Source organism: Galeopterus variegatus, unplaced genomic scaffold (genome assembly GCF_000696425.1).
Source record: "Galeopterus variegatus unplaced genomic scaffold, G_variegatus-3.0.2 Scaffold2054, whole genome shotgun sequence".
In the NCBI taxonomy this organism is placed as follows: Eukaryota; Metazoa; Chordata; class Mammalia; order Dermoptera; family Cynocephalidae; genus Galeopterus; species Galeopterus variegatus.
This window is the reverse complement of record NW_007728165.1, coordinates 45,317-72,478: the sequence shown is the minus strand read 5'-3', so window position 1 is coordinate 72,478 and position 27,162 is coordinate 45,317. Positions and strand designations below refer to the sequence as shown.

The 27,162-nt window shown below is 35.0% G+C and overlaps 1 protein-coding gene across 1 annotated transcript in view; it reads left to right on the top strand.

Moving 5' to 3' along the window:
• The window catches only part of TRDN (triadin), a gene marked incomplete at its 3' end in the record, with an annotated part of 179,582 nt that extends 156,621 nt beyond the window's left edge, over window positions 1-22,961 (top strand). The window contains exons 10-11 of the mRNA XM_008580267.1: window positions 2,320-2,397; window positions 22,905-22,961. Of these exons, the coding sequence (XP_008578489.1) occupies window positions 2,320-2,397; window positions 22,905-22,961 (135 nt within the window). The remainder of the gene's footprint in view (window positions 1-2,319; window positions 2,398-22,904) is intronic.
• Window positions 22,962-27,162: the final 4,201 nt, after the last annotated feature.

The following is a 27,162-nucleotide window of genomic DNA, read 5'->3' as shown; positions in this document are numbered from 1 at the left end:
TTCATATTTTTTTTTTTTTTTTTTTTTTTTTTTTTTACCGCATACTCTACCTGGAATCCCTCCCTTCCCCCGCCCCCTTCTTTACCTAGCAAATTCCCTTTCCTCCATTACTTCAATCTCCTCCAGCAATCTTTCTACAACATCATCCCTTTATATATTATTTATCATCATCACACCATAATATCATGATCTGTCTACATTCTGTCTATCTGCCTGTTTTAGCCAGTATATTGGAAACTTCTTGAAGGCAAGTTTGGGGTTACATGATCTTTCGGTGTTGGTATATAGTAAGTGCTCAGTAAGGTTTTACTTTAAAGAAATAATTACTTTATAGTCCCTCCAGGTAAATCTAAGAATATTTCATAGTGTAAATTATGTGTAATTCTCTGAGGAAAGAATTTCATATGTTTTATAATAAATTTCTGAAGAGCTCATCAGGACTGTGAGAAACTATGATTACACATTCACTACTGTTTACAGAAGTATATGATGGGTTAGAAAGCAGCTTAGATTCAACAGGCAACAATCTCAGAAGATATTTTTGAAACGCTTAACATTTAGCAACAATTGGTTTATATTCATGGCTCTCATCATTTAATTGACTCCTTCTTAAATCTAGACTCTTGATAGGTTTTTCAAAGCTGCAAAATAGCATTTGAACTTACAAATATTTTTTTAAGAAGAGTTCTCAAGCAAGACTTAGGAATACATCTTTCCAAGTATGTATCCCTTTGACCTCAAAGAAGGTGGAAACTTAAGGTGGCAGCTTCACTCTGTCACTGTTCAGTTGCAGTCATGAAGTCCTTAGAGAAGATAATCCTTATGCCAGCCTGAGGCAGCCAGAGAGGAGCTTGAGCCCTGCCCCTCTGTAGCCTGCATCGAAATCCAGCTCCACTGCTAGGAGCTGAGCAGCCTGATCCCCTGTTCCCCTCAATTTTCAAAACTATAAAATGAGGATGAAACCTACATCCTAAAGATCTTGTGAAGATTAAATGACATAATACATGAAAACTGTTGGGATCATTGTTGGCACATAGTAAGCACCATATTAATGTTAGCTAAGGAAAAATAATGTAGATCAAGTTTCTTTTTAGTGTTCCCAGCCTTACTTTTTCTTTGCTCACTAAAAAAACTTCCATGTTTTATCATGTTTCTGTAAAATCTTTGCTTCCATGAGGAAAAAATATTAACAATAATATGGACTGATATTTTTCTGTGTATATAGCCTGTATGTTATAAAACAATATGCTTTGCTTTTATGCATACTTGAACATGCTCAAGCATTAACTGTTTGAGTTTAACAACTGGCAGAATATTCTGTAATGAGTGGATACTAAGTTGTACTCGGCATGAAGGCCTAGGCCTGGAACGTGGTATGTGTGCAACTCCGATTGCACGGCTTGCTAAACTATAATTTGCTGCAGAGAACTAATTCTGAAGATTTCTAAAAAAGGAATACTTCTAGTAAGAAGGCAGATCTACTGACATTTGATAATATCTAGTTGTCAGGGAGATTTTTAAATGTACACAGACCCACATCAATCCCTGGATAAAAAACACACGTCAGGATTTTGTAGAATAAAAATTAATGATAAAACACTTTTCAAGCATTTCACATGGGATTATATATGATAGTTAATGTTTACAGTTCATGGCCTGGATGGTATTGGTTAATTAAAGGAATCACTTGGAATAAAGAAGCACTCAGAAATGATTGTGGGTTTTTTTACAGTTCAAAATAAGCCCAGAGACTTAAGAGAACCTTTCAAGGTTCTATAAAACTGAATATATTTTCCCTTTGGCTCATTATTTACTTAACGACAGATCATTTATTTTGGCAGGAGAAAATGTACCTATTCAATATCAAAAGGCCTATGAATTTCAACCTTCTTTTATGGCCCTATTATATCATTTGAGACTTTTTAGTTAAATGAAAAAAAATGGTATTTTTTCTCTATATTAGGATTTTTCTTGGTTTCTATGATTTTTAGTTCCATAATTTAAAGTGCATATTGAAAATAAATTGCTTTATTTGATCGCATGTAATTTTCCATTAATGAAGTCCAGTGGATATATTTAACATTGTATGTACATCTATGAAAAATAATATATTCAGCAATAGCTCTGAAGATAAATGAAGCTGTGAAAGTATCCTCTTAAAGATATCACTTAATAACCGTTTTCTTATTGCATAATAATATGAATTTATATTCAGTATTATGAATTATGTATGTAGGGGACAGATCTAGCTATTTTAGTTGTGGATATTAAATTTGTTAATACTCTTTTTCAATACCTGCCTCTGCATTGTATGCACAGGACAAAGCCCAGCCATACCTCCTCCGTTACCAACAGAACAGGCTCCCAGGCCCACTCCAGCATCTTCTACTATTGAAGGCAAGTACTTTATTTTTATTTTTTAATAAAAATTTTTATTGCAGTTAAAATAGAAAGAAGAAGAATGAAACAAAACAGTAACAAAGCAACATCAAAATAGAATATTTTACTACATGGTTTTAGTATGTATAAACTATAATTTACTTTTTCTGAAATTACAATTTGATCCTTTTTAAACAATCAAAAATTTCTCGTTAAGATTCTGTATTGGTGACCTTCAGCTTCCAGAAGGATGACCAGCTTAGTACCCTGAAAGCTAAGCCAGAAAAACTAGGGACAAATGCATAAGAGCTGCTTTGCAATTCTTGCAGTTTTAACACAACTTGGTCGATTTGGTGTCTGAAGATTCTGGTGCCAGAATTTCTGGGTTTGAATTTAAGCTCCATTTTTTACTAGCTTTGTAAACTTAGGAAGTTACTTAAATTTTGTGATGATGACTTTTGTTATCTTAGAGATAAGAATAACACTGACCTCCTAGGGCTATTGTCAGGGTGAAATTATTTGTATACACACATACACACTCCATAACTAGTGCTATATACAATTAGTAGTTAATTCTACTACTACCAATTGATTCTTTAAAATTTGATGTTCCAAGATCCCTAAAATATGGAAAGGGAAGTGTCATAATCAATTCTGCTGGAAATTTAAAGTCACTGCTCTAAGTATTCATGCATTAATTTATTTAATTGTTATTTATTAAATCCTAACCATGGGATCATGCCAGATATTGTTCAAAGTACTGGAGATTCGTAGATTAATGGAAAAGTTTCTGACCTGCCAAGACTCAGTTTACAGATACAAACATGCAAGTTTTAATTTAAGCCAAGTGTACCTCTAATTTTTTACAAGAGTGCACATGAAGATTTCCCCCAGATCACAGCCCCCTTTCCGCCTCTAGCTCCATTTCACACTAGAAGGGACCTTCTGAATGCATATGTGGACACTCCAGCCAGCTTGTTCAAGATCTGTGTACTCTATTCAACAGCCATGTACTGGCTTTGGCCACCCCTTGAGACTAGAAGTGATCACATTTATGAGGATTCATCCAGGAACAGGCCCATGCAGTTACTAGCATCAGAGTAAGGACTGTTTGGAAAAAATATCTGAGAGTCCTGGGATCTGGAGTGTATAAGAGAAGAAACTCAAAGTGACTATATCCTATCAGTGTTACAGACTCCTAGGCCCAGGACAGGGTGCAGTCCAGCAGAACCCTAAAAAGCACACGACCTCCAGGATTGCCTTGATTGCTGGGTTCTAAGAGATGTGCTGACGATTGCAATGTGGTAGGAACCGAAAACATGTCAGAACAAAGTACTGTGAAAGCTTAAAGAAGCAAGGGCCTAGTTCTGCTTGGAGGAGGTGAGGAGGACCCTCAGGAGAGGTGAATGTACAGCTTAAGTCCCGAGAATAGGAGGAGTTCGTCAAGCAGGCAAGGGAGGTATGAGCATTACAAACACAAGGGTCGGCATATGTGAAGGCACAGAGAAAAGAAGGAAAGGAGTTGGGTCCACAGAAGTGTAAGTTGTTCAGCAAGGAGGGAAAGGAGGAGGAGGGGAATGAAGAGGGCTTAGGAGAGCTGATAGAAAGGCATTTTGAGGGCAGGTCATGAAATACCTTGTAAGCTAAGCTTGCAACTTATTTTTATTTTTAAGGCCTTATTATAAAACACTGATAGTAAAATAAATTCCTAATATACACAGTCTGCAGATACATTTATTGACATTTTCTGTTCATACTTTATCTAGCCCTTTCCTTCCTTCTTTCCTTGTTTTTTGAATTTTTTAAAATTTCTGGTTGTGTTTTCATTTTGTTAATCTATGACTTCATGCTATTTCACCCAGCCAAGCAATTTTTATTTTCCTTTAAAATTTTTGATACATTCACACAACTCAAAATTTAGAAGTTTCAAAAATGATGTAGGGTAAAAAGTGTCCCTCCTGGCCCTATCCTCCAAACCACCCAGTTCTCCTCCCTACAGGCAATGAATGTTAGTTGGTTGTATATATACAAGCTCTAATGTTTCCTCCTAAGCTAAGAGATTTCTTTTTTCTATACAAGATGGTGAGTTTCCATTGAACGGAATAGACGTGCTTATTTACAAAAATAACATGGTGTCATGCTACTGGCTAGACCCTAGTGGCTAGTATGAGATTAGTTGCAGGCACTTGGGATAAAAATAGTCCAAACGAAGTTTTAAGGTCTGAACTAAGCAGTGGTATAGTGGATAGAGAAAAGCATATGAATCAGAGAGATATTTGAACAGAGAATCAACTGGACTAAGTATCTAATTGGATATAGGTGTGTGGGAGAACAAGGAATTAGAATGATTCCATGCTTGCTGGATTAGATACCCAGGTGTACAGTGGTGCCGTAAGTGGTGCCATATGGTGGGAAACCATAGAAATAAAACAGGCCTGGGGAGGAGGAACAGGAAGGTGACAGGTACAGACTCACACATGACAGTTTCCCATGGAACACCCAGGTAGAATTCTAAATTCATACATGCAACTCAAGAAAATATTATATGGCTATTAGCTGGAATTATATGCTAATGTAACCTGTTCTCTCCTCTGTTGCTTACCTATCTTCTCCCCCTTAAACACCATTCCAAAATTGAATCTCCCAATATTGAAAAGAAAATGTCAGAGAATTTCAGTTCATGTCATGTATCCTCCAAACCCGTCCTACAAAGGTGATCCAGGTCCTATTGACCATTTCTTGTTACTTAGAGAAATGGTGTGAACTTCGTGCCTTGGAACATGGTATAGTGATTGGCAGCCTCTTCTCTAGAATTACACAGATCTGGGTTTACATTCTGTTTCTGTCATTTTCTACTTGGATGACCTTAAATATGATGCCTAAATGCTCAGGATCTTTATTTATAAAATACTGATATCATTATTACTAAGACAGAGAGGTGTTCTAAATAAAGTTAGAATAAAACTATAACTGCTGATTTTTTACTTGATAAGAACAAACTTAAGAAATTCTCCTGTGACTACATATTTTCAGCTTAGCACAACTTTTCACAAATAGCTAGTAGATTGGCAGCATCAAAATCATCTGTAAAGTCTGTTAAAAATGCATATTCCTACCAGATGTTAGATCTAGTGAATCAGATTCTCTTGCAACTCAGAGAGGAATAATCTACAATTTTTACAAGTTCCTCAGCTGAGTCTTGTACACAGTGAATTTTGAGAACCATTAGTTTATGTTTATGAGTTACAAATCTTACAGCTCCCATCAATAGTTTTACACTAAACATCAGAACTTGGTTGCCTGTTCCAAATAGTCCCTTATTTATTTTCACTTTTTAAATTAAATTCAAATGCCTGGTGAGTGATGCTTTTTCCAATCGACAATAGATCCCAACGATCTTTTTTGGCTATACATTTATGTTTCACTTTCAATAGCCAGGGAAGGATCTGAGCAGTTGAGCAGGTGAAGTTTTCCTAAAGTTATGTTCTTACACCAGCATCTTCTATGTACTTGTCTAGCCAGATCCTGACCAAGCCATGCCTTTGGCTATGCTCTCTTCAGCTCATGTTTATTTAGAATATTATGTTTGCTACATCAATATCTATTTTACAGTGGACATTCAAAAACCTAGTAAAGTACACATTGTTATTAACAACTAACAAATGAAGACTTCAAATTTATTTGTGCTAAATAAGTAAATAGTAGGACTGGGACTCCAGCCCTGGATTTCTGGTTCAATGCCCAGAAATTTTTCTATTATATTACAATGCAGACATTGGAGTTTGGGGATCCTCCCTTCTTGTCTTCTGAGACAGCAATAAGTTTTGAAATAGGAAGACATAAAGTTTAACCCTTTAGATTTCATGCAGTTTTACAACGGAAACATCATGTACAGTTGGCAGTCAAGAGTACTCTGCAATGCTTCTCAAAATTGAAGGTACTCACGGATAATCCAGGGATCTTGTGAAAATACAGATTTTGGTTTGGTAGGTTTGGGTCAGGGCCTGAAATTCTGCATTTTTATCAGTCTCCCAAGAATTACTGATGTTGCTGGTCCAGGATCACATTTGAGAAGCAAATCTCTGGATGATTTGAGAGTGAGGTGGAGGGAAACTATATATATATTTTAAATGCACCTAATTTAATATTAGTCAGACCTATAGTTAGCCAAATATCCTTCAGAATGACTGGATTGCCTTTCATGGAGAAATTTTGATTTCTCATTTTCTGGGTAAACACAAAATGTTTCATGCCAAGTACCTAAGCAGTCCAGAATGGTTCACAAGGGAGCAAGAGAAATGCTAATGGGAATGGGGTAGGGGTGGGAGAATCACATTTTACTTGTAAATTATAACAATGTATTGTATAGTATGTAACATAGTTTGGCTTTGCCAGCTACACAAATTGGATGAATTATCAGTTGCAAATTTTAAATAAAAATCCCATACGCCTGTAAGGCAGTATTGCATTAGTACCAGTCTGGAAAAAAAAAAAAAAAAAAACGAAGAAGAATTTTGTTTGGTCATTGGAGGCCATAATTTAAGGCTCATGAGCAACTTATTCAAAGATGCCAAATCAACTGAGATAGAAAATGGTCTAGATCTAGTCCAGGGTATGAAACTTTTGTATCTTGTGCAATTCATCTTCAGACACGTTTTACTTGGCCCAGACCAGTCTTTTACTTATTTATTTTTAAATGTGAATGTCTTGGGTAGGGAGAGCTTCCCGTGGTCCACAGTTTCCATGCCCTCACTTTGCCCGTTCACTGACTTGGATCCAGACATCATTTGTATGTGAGAGAGAATTATGTAAATACAATTTCTTCTTGATGTATAAGTTATTAAATCCCTGATCAACCTTGGTGTCTTTCTCTGACTGGGTAGCCGTAACACAATACCATGTACTGGGTGGTTTAATAACAGAAATTTATTTTCTGAGAGTTCTGGAGGCTGAAAGTCCAAGATCAGGGTACTAGCATGGTTTGGTTCTGGTGAGGGCTCTCTTCCTGGTTGCAAAGGGCTACTTTCTCACTATTTCCTCACATAGTAGAGAGGAGAACTCTGCTGTCACCTCCTCTTCTTATAAGGGGAAGAGTTTTATTGGATCAGGCTTTACCCTAATGATCTCATTTAACTTTAATTATCTTCTTAAAGGTTCCATGTCCAATATAATCATATGGGGGATTAGGGCTTCCACATATGAATTTGGGGGGGACACAATTCAGTCCATAGCACTTGATAAACTTTAAGCTTAATCAATAAATAGGTAAAGCAGGTTAAATGTTTATCTCATATAACTAGAGTTAAGTATTTCATTTTGAGTAACCCATGATTTTGCCTGTCTCATTTCTATCATATATGGTTTTAAACAACATAAATTTTCAGCTTTCGTCATCTTCTATACATGCTTTTAATTGATAGAAGTTAAATATGTTTAAGTCTTCTTAATTGTACTAAGCTGTACTGAGTTTATACTGAGGGTAATAAAGCAACAAAAACTCTGAGTCATCTCATACTGGCTACTGTTATGCATCATTTACCAGGAGAGTAAGCAAGTGATTTAGTACAAGTTTTATAGAATTCAGTCAAAAAAAAGTAAAGAGGGGGGGGGAGAGAGAGAGAGAGAGAGAGAGAGAGAGAGAGAGACAGAGGGAGAGAGAGAGAGAGAAAGTCAGAGTTGAATTTCTTTTGGTGCTTAGACTATAATAGCTCATGTGACTTGAGATAATTTGACACAAAACTGACAATTTACTATCTTCTGGCCCCACTGTTTACAGGGCAAGAGACAGCCTATAAATAATAGTGTCACCTTAACTTTCATCGATTCTAATTCTGTTGTTGCGAAATGGACATAAATCAAGAAACTCAGATTCCACAATTTGAGGCAGACTTAGATAGTCAGATTATTCAAATGTTTGGATCCATCTTATCTCCTCACAGAGATTCATAAAACACCAAGTAGCAAATGTTCTACCTATCAATCTGTCATTTGGAAAAGGATGTGTCATTTGTTAAGTGGGACACTTAGGTTCTATCATTATATTTAAAGAGCAATTTAATTTGACCTTTCATCCTAAAACCCAGTACGAGGTTTAAGTGAATAAAGTAGCAATGTTTCAGGTTCACAAGTCTTTTGTCCGTATCTACTTTTAATGTGCTGAGAAGCAGAGTCCTTGGACTTAGGCTGCTAACACTGAGCAGCTTCCCAAAGAGTTCATATTAACAGACGACGCTGAGATCATGGGCTTTGTCAGGGCTTGCAGATGTGCCTGGGACTTCATTAACATAATTGATTAGGAACTAGGACATATTTAGTATTAATCAAGCTGTTTTTAGTGAGGCTGATTATGCCAGTCCTCTTGATGCACTATTTTAGTCTGAAACTTCCTTAGGACCAAGAAAATGCAAGAAAATGGCTTTATGTAAAAAGGAGGAACTTGCACATTGCACTAACGTATGCTATTCAATCTGAGGGATATAGTTATGACAGGTCAAAAAGTATGCACATAAACATATTTCAATTTTAATGTTTTTAAAAAGTAGAGCTTATGTATAGACTGGATTATTAAATCGGCTCAAGGGCATTTGGAAACAATTTGGAACTTTATTGGTAGAAATCAACAAATCGTGAACCTTGTTACAGGGGAAAGCACTCTGCACGTCCGAAAAGCTCTTAAAAGCCTCTTTATGCTCTCATGGCACTTGAAAAAAAATGAGTTTCTCACTTCAATCTGAGTGGTGCCGGTGTACTTCTAATTGCAGGCCATTTACTTAGTGCCTTGAAGTTGTGTCTTGCCTTCCTTGGATTTCGCTCTTCTCCCCAGATCACATGCTTTGTACACCATAATGAAATTTTTATTGCTTTGAAACTTTAAAAAAAAAAAATTCAGGATAATTAGCATATTCAGCATTGTACAATGTAATCATTTTTCGTGGCCCTTTACCAATTCCTGGCTAACCCACCCCCCCACCCCCTTTGGATACAAAGAAACTAATTATATATTACATCACTTGTTTCCTTTGACTTCTACTATATATTTTAGAATATACTTGGCCAGGGAAAATTGGCTACAATAGCCTTAGAAGGTCTCATTTAGAAACCACTTCAAGTAATTATTTTGGTCATTGTTGTCATTTTGTATTTAATTATGGACATTACTGACTAACTTAAATATGTACCTAAATTAAATATAATATTAATTATCATAATCTTTCAAAAATTATTAAATTTTGTGACAGAATTAATTCTCATGTCTATCAGGAGCTTTTGCTGAAAGGCCCAAAAGTTCAAAGAGCCACCGTAGTTATCCATTTATTACACAAATAGAGTCAATCAATGTGAGTTTTTCTCCCAAATAGTACCTTACAATATTAACATCATAGGTGTATTTAACACCTAACATCATCAAATGTTTGTCAGCATTTCTGCTAATCTCTTATGCCAAGTACTACGTTTTTCAGGAGGAATTAGCCCCTCACTGCTCTCAGACTCCTCAGTGATCAAATAGGACAACTTTCAGGCAACATTGCCCATCCCCTCCCCAATCATCAAGAGAGGCAGAAAACCTGTTTCAAAAAAATCCCTGTATAAGCAAAGTTACCACATATGATCCCATTCATCTTTAATCAACAATGCTGGAAGATATTTTTCTTTCCTCCTACTCAACACAGACCCCCAAACCCAATTTTTGTCCTTGATCACTGAAGAATTAAAGACTTCTGCCCACATGTAATGACTGGGTATTTAGTGTAAAATTACCAGGACTCCTTTACTGTGGCAAAGATGTGGAAGGAAGAAGTTAAGTTATACTTATATTACTTATAATATTTTATTATATACCTGCAAATTTCATGAATGAAGTCAAATCCAGCAAGGTGAATAAATACCAAACACTTTATCATCTTCTTGAATAAAAATATGACTGGTACTAACTTAGAAGTGCACTTGTAGGTAATGTTATAAATGCTATCACTCATACGTGGATGAGAGAACTTTAGAGAGAAGACCAGAGTTCTACCACCCAATCTCAGCTTTGATACTGATCAGTGGTATGAACATGGACAAATCAATTGATTTCATACGATCAGTATTTCTTTGCCTGTAAGCCATGGGGACTGAACTCAGTCTCTAAAGTCCCTCTCTGCTTTTATACCCAAAGATTTCACACTTAATTTTTTTCATGATGGTAGATTGGTAAACAGAGTGAAACCTCCATGGCTTTGCCTAGTGGTTAAATAGCTACTCTAGATGTGTAAGGTATGGTTGTAGCTCCGATAGAGATGTCAAGCTGTTGTGGCAATGGATAATATTAGGAAGCATTATTTACTGAAATACAAAAGTAAGTTGTACAGATCATAAAGGCTGTAAAAGTTAGGAGCAAGATGATATATGAATGAGTAAAGGCTAAGTAGAAAAACCACAAGACTTGCATTGGGCCATAAAGAGTAAGTTAGTTGGATTCGTATAGATATAGAGGAGAAAGGAGCATTGTGTGAAATTTATTATAGTTTTTTACCATAGGATGCATCTGAGGACAATGTTCTAAAGGAGCTAGTAATATTTTACTTACAATTTTATTAAACCAAGAATTTTATCACCATAGCTCTTCGGTGAGATATATTCTGGAAAGTAAAAACATAAAATAATAAAATAGAAATTTGGCCTCAGTTCTTATTCCATTAACTCTATGACACAATAGATTTTATTGAACTTTAGGCCAATATAATATTTTTCTTTGTTTTGTGGTGAAATATACTCACATTTCTGTGATTTTTAATAGGATTGACCAGTAGCTATAAATTTTGATAAAATATATAAACCAAACTATGTCTAGTACTTATTTAATTTAGAAAGTTGCTAAGGGTAGTTAAAAAAATAACACATAACTACTTAATACATTTTCCAGCACAGTTAGGTACTCAACCATTAGTTGCCATTGCTGTTATCATTATCATTTTTATATCAAGAAATTTCTTATTTATGAGGATACTTCGAAAAGTTCATGGACAAATAGAATTAAAAGATAATATGAATCTTTACATGAACTTCTTGAAATACCCTCTTATACAGCAAACCATTAATTTTTATGGTGGTTTTTTATTGGTGTCTATAGAAGATTATAAGGTAACATTGGTCAGTATACATGAAACTCTATTTTTTTTAATACAGGACTGAAGCCATATCTTGAAAGTTTGTGTACACACAACTAAAACTTTTGCACATCTTCACAGAATGTGTGAGCTTGTTTCTTATCAAGCAATTGATAAGAGAGTAGTATGATTAGATTTGCATTCAGATCATTTTGTCAGCTGTAAAAAGGGTGATTTGGTGAAGAGTGGGCTAAAGGATTTGGAGTATAAGACAAATTTAGGAGGCTACTGCTCATGGGGAAAAAATCATGCTACTTTTCTGTTAAAATGATCACATTTTACCCTCAAAACAACTCCAAGCAGTGAATATAATTTACACAATTTTACAGATAAGATCAGAGAAATGAAGTAAATTGCCTAAGATAGCACAGCTCTAAATGTGGTATAACTTGAATTGGAAACTAGATGTCTGTTACCAAGCCTCAGTTTATTTCCATTATTTTAGAATGGTAATTAAGCATTAAGGCCGAGCATAATTGATAAAATTTTTATCTGACTCGAGTAAATGAATGGCATTAAGAATAGAAATAGGTTTTGAGAGACACTAATGACTTAAATTCTCAGCTTGCTGAGGGTATTGGTTCCCTGGAACACTCAAATGTGTGATTAAGAGATTCTAATGAATGCAGTATTTATAAGTTTAAGCAGGGTTATGGTAGAGCACCCCAAGGCTAGCCAAGCAGGAAGCCTTTATTACCCCTACGCCTGGAGGGGGAGGGAAATGGAGTGATTCACACACCCAGAAAGCCTTGAAACTTTGGCAAAGAGATGCCCAATCAGAGGATCTGTAGGTCGTGTCCTTCAGCAGGGGCACACGACCACCAACACTCTGTTAAATGATGTATGTAATATTGTCTATGAGCCAGGGAGGAAGACAGGGAATAAATGTCCAGACCTCGTTCTTGTTCCAGCTCTATTATCTTTTGATGTTGCTCCCATAGGCCAAAACAACCGAAATTCAGAGGACATGAGTCTTGGTTATCGTATTCCATTAAGGTCAGGGTAGAGAATGGATATCGAGAGAAAATGGTGACTGTCACATGTCAAACAGGATGTTGGACTTGTACAGAAGTGGTTGTTTCCCGTAGACAACCAAATCTCTGAAAGTCTGGAATTTACAAAAGAGGTAGATACAGGTGTTGGAGTCATAAGCTTGGCCCTAGTGTAGTATTTCCTAAAGTATGCTATGGGGAACTCTAGTTCTATGATATTCTTAGCAGAAAAAAAAATTTTTGCATGATATAATACTCTTGGTCAGCATAATGATATATTTCTTCCCAGGACATTCACAATGAACACTTGTATATCAAAGGATCCAAGAAATTCTGTATAAAAAAAAATCTGTTTAACTCTTTTTTAGTTCAGTGATTCCTATTTTTTTTTAATCACATAAACATTTCTATTCCTGATAGCACTTAGAAATAAGTGATCTCAAAAACACTCTGTATCATACAAAGGTTAGTTCCAAATATAACTGAAGGATAGGTCAACTATGAATGCGAGTGAGACTATCTAACATGCAAATTACACCCAAGAAAGGACAAGTGGGGTACACATTGATTTAGTCAGGATTCTTTAGAGAAGCAGAACCAATAGGTCAGATCTGTGTCTATATCTGAAACTATCTATCATCAATCTATCTGAGAGGGAATTTACTTTAAAGAATTGGCTCACACAACTGTGGGGACTGGCAAATCTGACACCTGCAGATCACACAGGCAGGCTTGGGACTCAGAGAAGAGTGGGTGTTGCAGTCATGAGTCTGAAAAAATGGATGGAAGCAGAGTTTTGTTTTGCTTTCCCTTAGGGGACCTCAGTCTTTTCTCTTAAGGCCTTCAGTTGCATGGATAAGGCTCACCCACATTATGAAGGCTAAACTGCCTTACTCAAAGTCTGCTGATTTATATGTTAATAACATCTAAAATGCCTTCATAGCAGCATCCAGACTGGTTTCTGAACAAATAGTTGTTACAATTGCTTAGCCAAGTTGATGCATAAAATTAGCCATCACAAACCTTAAGAGAAGACAGATTGAAAAAGCCAAGGATGAAAGAATATGAAGGAGGAAAGCTGACCACAGGGCCAGGCCCTCCAGAGAGATTTTTAGGATGAAGACTGACCAGCGTTCTTTAGATTTGCCACTAGAAAATCATGGTAACCTACTCCTGCCTCTAAATCTTCTGTCTGTCACATAGAAATGATATGTAGTAGTCAGGAGTTGGAGCTGAAGTTCCAACTGTAAGATTAGTGTTAGCTCCCTAAACCTCTCAAAGACTGGGTTTCCTCATCTGCAAAGTGATATTTTTGAAATAGGTGATATCAAAAGTCTGCTCCACCTCCAAAATTTTATCATGCTTGAGGAAGGCCTTTATCTCATTCGTTCTTTTTCCCTCCACACATACACATTTATTTCATTTCCTCGGTGTTATATAGTGGGCTAATAAATACTACCAAGTCAAAATGAATCCTCTCTTTCAGACATAATTTCTCCAATATTGTGTTGTTATTTAAATTTTTTTAATTTTGAAATGATTTTGCATTTACAGAAGAATTGTAAAGATGATACACAGAGTTTCTATACACCCTTCAGCAAGCTTCCTCAAATGTTAACATCTTATTAACTATGGTTCACTTACTAAAAATAAGAAATTAACTTTGGTACAACACTACTAACTGAACTACAGACTTTATTTGACTTTCACTTTCCAATAGTTAGTAAAAGATTTTTTAAAAAAAATTATAACTTAACCACTTTGTGATAGGGACACAAGTATTAAAATAAGTATCCACTGCTTTTCTCCCCCACCTTAACTTCTAAGGAATATAGTAGGTTTACTTAGTCAGCTCCAGAGTATTTGTGTTCTGCTCAGATATGCTGGGTTAGCAGAAGAATCAGAAGGCAACCAAAGGGTTAAATTAATTCATATTTGAATGGGCCACTCCCCAGAAGAAAATACAAGATCTGGATGGTGAGAAAAGAGGTCAAGAGGATAGAATAGGAGAGATGCATGAGCTGGCCTAAGTTTTTAGTGATGTTTTTGGAAGAAAAATGAGTTTTGGGGAAGCAGCTGTGATGAGGGAAGCTTGAGAAGCTAGATCAAGAATAGAATCTTTAGAATATTTGTTTTGGGTCGTACGATGCTAGCGATTTGAGAGATTTCAGTACAGATTTAAATTTATCTTTCGTCCCTTCTTGGAATTTTAGATTCTTGTTTCTTTTGATTGCAACACTGTGCTAAGGTGGGTCTGAGGTACACAGTATTCCAGTTAATCCATGTTAGAACAAGTGCGATTCAGCTTAGTATCAGAAAAGGAGGTAAGCCCTAACAACTGGCTTTTGAGTATATTTTTTTAAAAAAAACACAAAAACATAAAGGTGGAAAAACATCAAGGAAAAGGAAAAGAACAATGGAAAGAAATGAGAGTTTCCCATGGATTATGAAATATAGCCGCATTTTAGTAGACATTAAATGCATTTCATAAGAAACTTGTATCTCTAAACTTAGAACTTTCCTCTCTTATTATACTGGTTTTGATTGCCCATTATTGATTAACGAGACCTTTTGTAAAAACCTTTCACTTTTTCTTACTAACCTGTATATAAGAAGACAGAGCTTTGTTTTCCTTCCTCTCCACATCTGCCAATATAGCTAGGGGCCTCTGTCTGTTTTGACTGTCCAGGAGCGGTAGGTTTTTACTCTGGAATTCAAGGAGTGGCCCCCAAGATGGGGAAACACAGTGAAGGAGCCTTCTGTTGAGACCAGGGCCATTTTCCTGCCTCTGCCCTCTTTTATAACTTTTATGCTGGTCGTTTTTTCCTTGTATTTTGACCTATAAAGGACCAAAGAGGAAGTAAAGGATGAGACGGTTTGTGAATCAGAGTGAATCTGATTTGCTAATAGCTTTCTTATTACGACATTCTGATTGAAACCCTCTTGGGCCAGCAAGCTTTTCTCATAAAACATTTTATAAGGATCGTTTTCCTCCAAAGCTCTTGTTTACAAGTACCAGTTTTTCTTTATAAAACATTTATTTGCTGCTAAATGTGTCTTCCTGTTATACAGGCCGGTTGCAATTCCAAATTATGTTATTTCTCTTCTCTAGAACCATTGAGAAAAGTGGCTGTATCTTTATGGCCAGATCTGTTTTAGCCACATGGAGTAAATAACGATGGCAAATGTTCACTTAATAAAGGATAAGAAATGCTTCCTTTAATTAAGTGAGGATTTGGTGTAACATCTTTAATCCACTAGAATAATCTTTATTTTAGAAAAGAGAAGACATAAAAATGTGTTACTAGTTTGATATGATCCATGAGAGAAGGTGAAATTTCTGTAGCTCATTAGTTAAAATAAATCTGAATTTGACATATTAAAGCTATTACAACTTGAAAAATTTTAATTGTTGAGTGGGTTCTTGCATCTGATTCAAGAATTGATATACATTAGGCATTTTTTTAAAATTGATAAACTTTAATTGAGAAGCAGACTTATAAATGTGCCCAACATACTAGTAACTGTTGGTAATTTTATTTTTAAAATATTAGTTAATTAATTATTTTTAATTGTACATTTTTATGGGGTACAGTTTATTGTTTCAAGACATGCATATGTTATATAATGATTCAATCAGAATAGTTAATGTATCTATTACCTAAACAGTTATCATTTCTTTGTGGTAGTAACATTGAAGATCCTCTTTTCTGGCTGTCTTGAAATATACGATACAATATTATTAGCTATAGTCACCTTAGAGCACAGAACCTATTCTTCCTATCTAACTGATACTCTGTAACTTTGTACCAGTCTATCAACTTCTTGTCATCCTCCCCATTTCTCACCCCTTCCCAGCCTCTGGTGACAATTATTCTACTATTTCTTTTTATTTATTTATTTATTTTTTCCAATTGACCCATGATAATTGTATATATTTATGGAGTACAATGTGATATTTGGGCGCATTTGTACACTGTGCAGTGATCATATCAGGGTATTTTAACATACCCATCACCTCCAACATGTGTCACCTGTTTGTGTTGAGAACATTCAAATTCCTCCAAATTAGCTACTTGAAGTTATACAGTAATGTGTTGTTGACTGTAGTCTCCCTACATTGCTATAGAACAATAGATTTTATTTTTCCTATCTCTCTACAATTTTGTATCCATTGACCACCCTCTCCCCGTATTCCCTCCTCCTAACTAGTCTCTAGTAACCACTATTCTACTCTCTACTTCCGTGAGATCAACTTTTTTAGCTGTCACATATGAGTGAGAACATGCAGTATTTCTCTTTCCGTGCCTGGCTTATTTCACTTAATGTAATTTTCTCCAACTTTTGGTAATTTTAAAGTCAAATCGTATTTGAAAATAACTACTGAGTCTTTCCAATTTGCTTGGTAAATCAAGCCCAAGATTCTCAAGGATCTGTTATAAAAATAGAACTCTCTTTGAAATGGCACTTTAAAATAATGTATATTTTGATTTTGAGTTACAACCAACTTTTTCTCTAAATACCAATAATTTAGTCATGAGAAGGAAAAGCTCAATTTTCTAGTGTTTCCAGGCATTCCTGACATTTTAAATGTAATGAGGTACTTTTGCAATCCATTTCCAACCACAGATGAATGTAGAGAGTAGATGGATAAAATATGGAAAAAGTAATCTTTGATAAATAGCATGATATTGAAAATTAAAAGTTGTTAGAAAATAATCTTATATTTATGTTTTCCTTACCTTTGTAAAAACAAATAAAAAAACATTAGAAAAGTTTACAACAAAAGATCTTGAGCAAGCAATGATCGTGCACAGAAACTTGAAAGGATTAAAAGTGTTTTCCAAGAATTTCCAAATGGCAGAAGCCCCAAACAAACAAACAAACAAACAAACAAACAAAAGCAATTGTACTTTAAAGAGTTATCCAAAGAAACAAGTGCATGTCGACTGAGAGTTTCTTGCTTGAGTTCAGGTCAACAAACTTTAATTGAGCATTTGCTTTGTGAAATGTAAAAGAACTGAGTAGAAAAGTAAAATACAGTGTGTCCCTCACTCCGCCTCTCGCCCCCCACCCCACATAGTGTTTGCCTTTCCTGTTTCACATCTATATAAAAATGAAAAAGGAGAGATGTGGTGATCTTCATCTGTATAAACGTAATCTATTTAAAATCAATGTAATTACATACCTAAAAAGCTTTTATCTTTTTAAAGGATTTGGGGTAAATCGACCTTATCCGTTTTACATTTTTAAATACTGTTTAACGAACATGGAATTTTTTGCAATTTGAAATGTATTAAGTAATCTTTTTCTTTGAGTTCCTTTTTGCATGCAAAATTCAGAAACAGAAAAAAAAAAAATAGTCATTGGGTCAAAGAACTTTGGTTGTGAGAGAGCCAAAAGATAAGTTTTCCAACAATGAGGCAGAAGGTGGCGCTGCTTTTCCGCCCATGCCGCAGTCAGTCCCCAACCTGGAGTTCCTGCAAGGAATTTTTTTAAAAAACTCCAGCCCCTGTCAAGTGGTTTGACATAAAGCTAAACGAACAATTGTTGATAGAAGTGAGCAAATTGTATATTTGAAAGTCTGTGTGTAGTCACTGAAAAGTACTACAGAATTGCTGGCTGTTTATTGTTCTCTGTTAATAGCTGATAAATGAGAAGAGCTGGCATCTAAGAATAATTCAGGTATCACTAAAGAAATGTCAAGGAAAGGAAAATGGATTCAGGTCCTGAAAGGCCAGCTTAGTTATGCCAGATAACTCAAGTCCTTAATTTGGAGAGCCTTGCTCACATAGCAACCTAATTACAATGGGGAGTGAGGTACTCTTAACTATGTTTCTATAATGTTATATTCCTTAAAGAGACCCAGATAAAATTTAGAGGAATTTTTTTTTTTGGGGGGGGGGGGGGAAAATAATATTTGTACTGAATTATTTTTTTCTACATCTTCTTCCTTACAATATGATCACAAAATCCAGTGAGACACTTGACACCACCCAGCAACATCCAAAGTTCCTCTTAAACTATCATTCAGAATCATATAACTTCTCCACTTAAAATCTCTCAGTGGTTTCCTCTGTTATTCACAGTAAAATCAAAAGTTCATATCATGAGCAACAAGATTCTACAGATTCTACATGATCTGTCCCACTACATCTCTGGCTGCTCCTCTTAACACTCTCCTCCCAGGTCCTCCACTCCAGCCACACTTGTCTCCAAGCTTTTTCAAGCTCTTTTATATATATATATATGTTTGGTGTGCTCCCATTTCAGGATCTTGGCAGATATTTTTCCTCTGCTGAAATTTTCTTTTCCCCAATAACCCAAAGATCTTCCACTTTTTTAAAGACTCTTTTCAAATGTTACCCATTCAGAAAGGTTTACCCCAATCTACCTTAAAAAAAGCAATGCCACCTCCAAACCTCTCATGTTCTAATCCTCTATACTAAGCTTTATTTTTTTTCTGATCCCTATTCATTTTAAGCCTATAAAATGAAACTTCCTCTTGCCTTAAACATGTTTAAGCCATATCAAAACCAGGCAACAAACCACAGCAACTTACATGCATTTTAAGTTACCTGGTCCCAGCAAAATTATAAAATAAATGTAAGAAAATGCATATTTCATTTGGGAAATAAGGGAAGAACTGGTAAAGAGGAATTTAAATACATTGTACTCATTTCCCTGACTTTTATGACTAAAGACAGAAGATTTATGAATTACCTAGAGTTGCACAAAGCAATGGCTCCTAATCATAGCAAAACCAAGACTGAAATACACTTCTTTTTCATTGCAGCACAGCTCTTACTTATGTACATTTAGTTTATTCTTACATATGTACATTTTTTTCCTGAAGCTTCTTAATACAAAATATTTCATAGACACCCTAGATATAGAAAATAAGAATTAATTTGCATTTACTCAAAGAGATCAATAAATATCACACCTAGAAAAATAAAAATTATATGCAGTCAGATATTTGTTATTTGTAGAATATAGTAATAGCTTGTCATTACTATTATTATTTTTTGAACATCTACTCTGTTTCAGGCATTTTAGCTCAGTTATCTCCATTTCTCACAACAATCCAGGAAGGTAGGTTTTCTTAGCCCAAATTTTCAAATGAGGAAAATGAAATTCATTGTGTCATAGCACATTGCTTAGTATCACACAACCAGAAAGGCTCAAAGACAGAATTCAGACCAAGGTCACTGGTGCAAGCACTTATGCTATTTTCCTCTCATGCCCCACACCCCTCTGTAGATGACAGTGGGAAAACTCCATTAATCACTCATGTAATTGAACTTATCAGCGTATGTGGAATTTTCCATGGTCATACTGTGAGCTGGTTTCCAGGGCAATCACTGCCACTCTAGAGAAACAAGGTGACATGATGGGGATGAGGTATGCTGGAATGCATTGTTATGAAAGAAACAAATCCTTATTTACTCGACTGGAACCAAAAATACATCAACCCTGGCCATAAAGTGTTAGAAAAGCATCCAACAGATATGTAGGATTTGGATAATCTCTGTACTAGAAAGGCAAAGAGGGGAGCAACAAAACATAAGACAAAAATGAGACAGGTTTGCATTTGTTTCCTCGTTCTGCTAGGAACTGAATCTTAGAAAGCTTTACAATTGTAATTAACTACTGTGCTTCTCTGGCTTTGAGATGGCACAAAAACATTTAAAAGCAAGATAAAAGCCCATTGTAAGAGCTTAGAAAGTAAAAAGTAAGTCGTTTAATTTTTCTTTCATCTGATGTTAATTTATGCAGAAGCTAATAACATATTTGTGGCTCAGAGCTGTTCATTGTAGGGAGGATTTCTGTCTCATCCAGCCTTTCCTGTGATCCCTGCTAGATAGAGCCATCACTTCAGGGCTTGTGACACTTGTCAGAGAAAGGCAATATACTGATAAGTTCACATCCTAGATATATTTAATTGCTAACCTTCTGAAAACCAATGGTATTAAATGCTCTAATCCTTCTCTAGCTGTTACAAACAAAACAGCAAAAAAAAAAAAAAAAAAAAAAAAAAAAAAAAAAAAGAAAAGAAAAATGGGAAAAGAAGGTGAAGAGGAGATAGAATATGTGGGCGCAGAGTCTGGTGGAAAGAGAAATACTGCTGTTGAGGGACAAAAAAACAGAGGAAGGAGTTTCTTAATAGAAACGTGGGCTACTTTTGTATCTAAGTTGGCTATAATTAAATTGTTAAGTTTTTCATAAATGAAAAGTTTAATTCCACTACTGCCAAGTCACCTGTAGAACAGAGACAATAATGCCTGAAAAAATGCAGAATCTTCAGAAGTGGATGTTTTAAATGAAATTCATCATGAATAAAGTGAGTCCCATAATGACAGTTTAAAGGTCTTATTCATAAAAATGTTATTAAAGTACCTGCTTTTTGTAGACTTCTGCTCTTATTCATGACACACAGTGTATGGCTATAATCACAGGCAGTGTGTAATGGAAGCATTAATTCCATCTGAACTAAGGCAAGAATACTGTATCTCCACAATAAAATCCCAACTATATTAATTTAAAGGGTAGAATTTATTGCACAAGAGCATGCTCTTTTTAAAATATGAAAAGAATGCCTTCCCTCTTATGGCCTCAAATATCTACTTTCATTCCGAAGTTTGGTGTCAGATTGACTAACTGGCATGAACTTTTTAAAGAAATCTTTATTCATCTATGTTATAAAACTTAGAGACTTGGATATTGAGTTGTGATCTTACAGTGACTATGGCATTAATATTGAGTACAGGTTTAGAAATAGTTACAAGTAGTCTGTATTTTAATTAACCTCTTTTCTGGTGCATGACATTGGAGGGTGATGTTTAGTAAATGCCTATTCAATTATCTAGCATATGCATTTATTTAGCTAAGATGGAAAATGCTCTGCTACATAAAATTTCTCCCAGAGAAGCAGAATGTAATAATACTTAAATCAAAAGTATCTTTATTCAGAATTTTAAATATGGATTTGCATATTTAATATAAATAAACCTTTAGGAAAAGGCAAAGTAGACTTCAATTGGTTTATTTCTAACTCTGGAACTATCAGAATTTGACTTCTTGACTTTTTATTTCTGATTGGATGAGCTGTAATAGTACACTGTAGACACATTTAGACTAAGTGTGAATATATTTCTCCCTACAACACTAGATTATTTCTAGAAGTCATGAAAAGGGATTCTTTATAAATTATACTTCTAACACTGAAAGAAAGTGTTATCTTTGATCTTGTAGGTAAAAAAGCTCTATACCTAAGGGAATGAATTAATTCCGGGATTTAATAAGATGCAGTCATTAGTAGACAACTTTAAGCATTCATCCTAGAAATACACATGGAATTTCTTTAGCATAGCAACAATTTTATAATAGTTCTGAGTAACGAAAATTTTTGAATGCATCTGTACCTGAGACAAATGACAAATGGCAAAGAGAAAGGTATTTGAAATATAAGGTAAATAACACTAGTCATTTAAGATAAAAATCAGTCAATTCCCAAAATTAACTGTACTTATTACTGCCTTAAACCTAAAATCACCGAACATTCCATTTTAGCAACTACTTTATATGACTTTGTTATTTGAAATGATACTTACCAAAAAAATATTCAGGGTTGTCCAATTGTTAAAAGGCTATGGTAACACTTGAGGTTCTTTTTGCCCCTTAGACTAAGGCTTTCTCAGATTTCTGAAACACGGATCTCGCATGAAGTTTAGAGGCACCGTAAAAAGTTCTACGTGGCATTCACACTTACAACAAACTCTGGGTGCACAGATTGTCTGAGTACCCTTGATACAACTTGTACAGAGAGGGCAGTGGAAGTTATGTCTCCAACATACTGCCAGACTAATGTCACCAGGCTGTACATTCCTGTTGACAAGAGCCAGATTTGGAAAACAGCTAAATCAAAATAGATACCATTAATGGCCTAACATATTATTTCTAATGAAACTGAATATGTGAAAACAAAAATTAATTTTTTAACTTCCATGTAGTATCTTTCCAATGAAATTATATTTTACTTTTATTTATAAATATCTTACTTTAGGCACCAGGCAAATAGCTGTTTGGTTGAGAAAGCTCAAACTATCTTATTGATGATTCATAAATAATATTAGTAGTCTACAATTTTAGGCATTTACTGTTAGGCAGGACCTGTGTAGAGTGCTTCATATACATATATAACTTTGATAGAGGTACTATTATTTTTCAAATGATGAAAATAAGGTTTAGTGAGATCAAATCACTTGCTCAAGGTCAAAAAGCTCTCTGGAGGCAGAATTGACTTAACAATAATTCACTTCAACCTTAGCTTTTCTTTCATACTCAATTTTCCTAAAGGGAACCTTTCAAATTTCTTCCCTAGAAAAAGAAGATGAAAAGAAAGCTGAGGAGAAAGTTACTTCTGAAACAAAAAAGAAAGGTAATGAATTTTAAAACTCTGTAACATGTAAGTAGATTAGTATCCATTTATACTGCTGCTGATAAAGCTATTATATTCATTTTACTAATGAACACTTTTGAGATTTCTAAATATTTCAAATAAATTTGAAATTGATTTTTTTTTAATTCAAGCCTAAACACTTTAAAAAAATGACTACGCCTGAATATTTTTTCCTCCTTAGTGGTCAGAGTTGTTCCCACTTCTCAGTGATATATTTCTGTTTTATCTCCATAAAGTTTCCATGCAAATATTGACAAGCCGATAGTTAAGATCCTCTTTTTGACCCCATATGTTGTTCTAGGAGGAAACAACACAAGTGAACAGAACACAAACTGAAACACCTGATACTCAAAAGCAAACTATGCAATAATGATCTGGGCATGGGCTTCTAAAACCAATCTATCACAGTCATTGTTTTATAATCCTCACTGAGAGCCAAACATAAACTATAAGCCCTCAAATTTGATAGAACACTAACAAACAAAAGAATTAAGTTGCTGAATAAATACAGTAATACAGTAATACATATACATATATATATATATATATATAAATGTGAAGATTATTATTCGACTTACTCCGTTTAATAAGAAATGTTAATCAAAACAGCAAATTATCTTATGTAGAGGAAAGAAAATAGTTGATTGGTTTATTTTGTTGTATTCTTTTTTTTTTTTTAAGTTAATAGTTTGTGTGATGTCCCAAGTAAGCCTCAGAGATTTTGGAGCTTCTGACATGCTTCCAGTGACCTGATAGTCCAGGAAAGATGCATACATTCCTTTTAATAAACCTTAGAAAAACTATTGAATTCTATCATAATTAATAATGCCATTCAGTGTTTCCACTGTCATGAAAGATTTTTTGCTCTTGGAAAAATTTGCCCCTTCCTGAAGCAAAAGCACACCTAAGCCTCTAGTCTGTTATGAATGTGCTAATTCACTGATATTTGACATGATTCATGGCTCTGATTTAGGACTTCTCTATACAAGATGAATTGGATGTCACAATGGCAGTCATGCATACCCTGAAAATATAAGAATTAAGTAGTAGAGGCTTATAATTATCTTATTTTACCAGCAGAAAAAGAAGATGTCAAAAAGAAAAGTGAGAAGGAAACTGCCATTGATGCGAAAAAAAAAGGTACTGCGCTTTCTTTGTTTCCTTAGTCAGATTATGTTCAGGATGTTTGTTTCATGAAAGAATCCTGATGCAACATCTACAAATTGGACATGAGTACTTAAATTTGTCCATGTATAGACTGTCAAAGCAAAAATTGCACTAGACAAAATTAAACAGGCGAGGAAGACTTTATTCAAGGCTGTTGCAATAGGTGAGAGAGACCAGAACTCAGTCTGAACTAAGTTTTTCTGGAAAAATAAAAATAGAAAAATAAGCAGGAGAGTTTGTAAGAGCTGGAATGGGGAATCATAGATCATCTGAGTTCGCAAACTGGTCATACCCAAAGGAAAAGTAAACTTTCCCTCTGGTATCTCCAGGATAGGAGGGAGTTTTACAACATGGAGCAAGGTGCCCAAAGAATTTAGGCTCCTATCCTCCCATAAAAACTGAAAGAAAGGAGCATTATCTTTCTTGATAATCACATTTCAAAGGGATGCCTCTCAGGTCTTTGGAAAAGGCATTCCTGGGTTGTAAAACTGGAAAGTTGTAAAAAGATTTACATCTCAAGGGGGCAGAGAAAAAAAATTACAGTTACAGTTTTTCTAAAGTAAGTGCTCTAAGAAAAGAGAGGTCAATAGCCTAAAATCAGGAAGACTATTATAGTTTAGTAGCTGAGGTCCATCTGGGTCAAGACGTAATGAAATTGGGAAGAGCTACATAGCATAACAATACTACCTTGCAAAGGTAAGATGCTGGGAGAGAACAACATGTCCCATTAAGAAATAGGGTTATTCAGCTGGCTGACAATTAGATTTTAGCTTTAAATTTAGTTCTGTTTTTATTCTCATTCAAACATGATTATTCGCTTCTATTTAGGTTAAGATTAAGTCTACCTGGAAAAGATAGTTACCTCAGGTATTATGGCTCAGTGACAAGTATTTGCCTCAAACCTTTCCTCCACCAAACATTTCCTCCACCAGTGTCAGTCTGAGTTATGAAGGAATTGTCCTGTATTAAATTGCAGATCTCCTAGGGCCTGTGCATTTTGGGGTTAAAAAACTAATTCCTCACAGCTACAAACAACTTAAGTGTAAATGAAATTTCCAGATTTTCCCTTTGTCATAGTAAACCAAAAATAGTCTCCCAGCATAGGAGACAGTGGGTAAAGTGAAATAAGGGAAAACTTGAACAGAGATCTTCAAGGTGGGACATTGTCTGGGGAGGGCAGGCTGGGCTGGATGGGATTAGTGTGGGGAAAAAATGGTGGTTGTGAGGACCTTAAAAATGAAGATCATAAGATGCCTAAGCACATAATGATTACTCTAAGCAAGTAGCAAATAGTAATGACAGAAAATCCCTGATACGATTTTACAAATGGGATAAAAAATGTAAAATATTAGAAGCTGCATGATTATATGGCTCATGAAATAAGCAGAAAGAGAAAGCCAGATGTTCTGTGGGTCTGGGAGTTGATTGCCAATTGCTTTATATGTGAATTTCCATTATTAGGGATGTACTATTGTAGGGTCTATATATTGTTGAATATTCATTCATTTGTGTTATTGTTTTGGAATAAATTTTATTGCATTTATTTGAAGTTTATGATATGATGTTATGGGATATATATAGGTAGTAAAATTGTTACTATAGTGAAGTAGATTAACATATCTGTCATCTCGCATAGTTTTTTATGACAAGAGTGACTAAAAATCTACTTATTTAACAAAAATCCCAAATACAATACAATTTTATTAACTTTAATCATTATGTTGTACATTCAACCTCTAGACTTGTTCATCCTACATCTGCTATTTGGTATCCGTTAACCTAAATCTCCCCATTTCCTCCTATTTCTCTCAGCTCCTAGTAACCAATGTTTAATTCTCTATCTCTGTGTACTTGAGCTCTTTATTTTAAATTCTACATGTAAGTGAGATCATACAATATTTTTTTTTCTGTCTGGTTTATTTCACTTAGCATAATGTCATCTAGGTCCATCTATGTTGTGGCAAATTGCATTTAAAAACTTTATTTTCTTGGTGAAATATATGTTTTATCATAAGAAAAAAAAACAGTTCTGACTATATAGTAATACTGAGAAAGCGGTTGCTTGGGTCAGTGGATCTGTGTCTGTAACATGATTGGATTGTAAATATAAACAAAGTGCTCCTTCCTGGGCCATCAGCTTTGCTAAAGGATTTGCAGAAGAAACTCTTGTAATCTTTAAAGCATTTGTCATATGCATGCAACTGCAAAATCAGAAAAAATGTTTTTTGGCAAAACTGAAAGGTGTGTGTGTGTGTGTGTGTGTGTGTGTGTGTGTGTGTGTGTGTGTGTGTGTTTTGTTTTGGTATGGTTTTAGCATTTTGGTGGGATAGGCAAAACATCTTTAAGTGTAATGAGTGATGGGAAAATCTGATACTTCTGTGCTACTGGGAGATCTGTGTGATTAGCCCAGCAGTCATGTCAAAGTGAGGTTGTACACAATGCAAGAGAATTGATTATGCCAATATCACCTCCTACAAGACCAGTGCACAGTCACTGAAGTAGAGACCAAACTGGGTAATTGCTCAGCGTATCTGGGGACGGCTGCTTAGCTGGTGTAGCTAAACAAGTTTGTTCTACTGGGAACCAGTTTTCTGTCTGTGACTTGTTATATTTACTTTTGCTAATACAAAATATTATTGTTTCATAGAAATCAGTTCAACTTCCTGATGGAAATATGCATAATTCAGTCACTTGTTTACAAGGATTTAACCTCCAAATATTCAAAATTGTGCATGTGTGTGTGAAAAAGAAAGAGAGGGAGTGATTTAAGCCAGTTTTTAACTCATATTTATTTTCAGAGTTTAATAATTCCCCAACTATATTTCTATGTGACAGCAATATGGTTTAAAAACAGCCAGTTTTAAGCTTATTATGAAAGTAGTAAAAGTTTGTAGAGATAATGAGAGAAATTGAGAAAAACCTGAAATCTTGACGAGCTGGTCACATATGTAATTTCTTCCTAAAATAGTCAGAGGAATATGGCAGAGCATACGATATCACTTTTTTAGCCCCA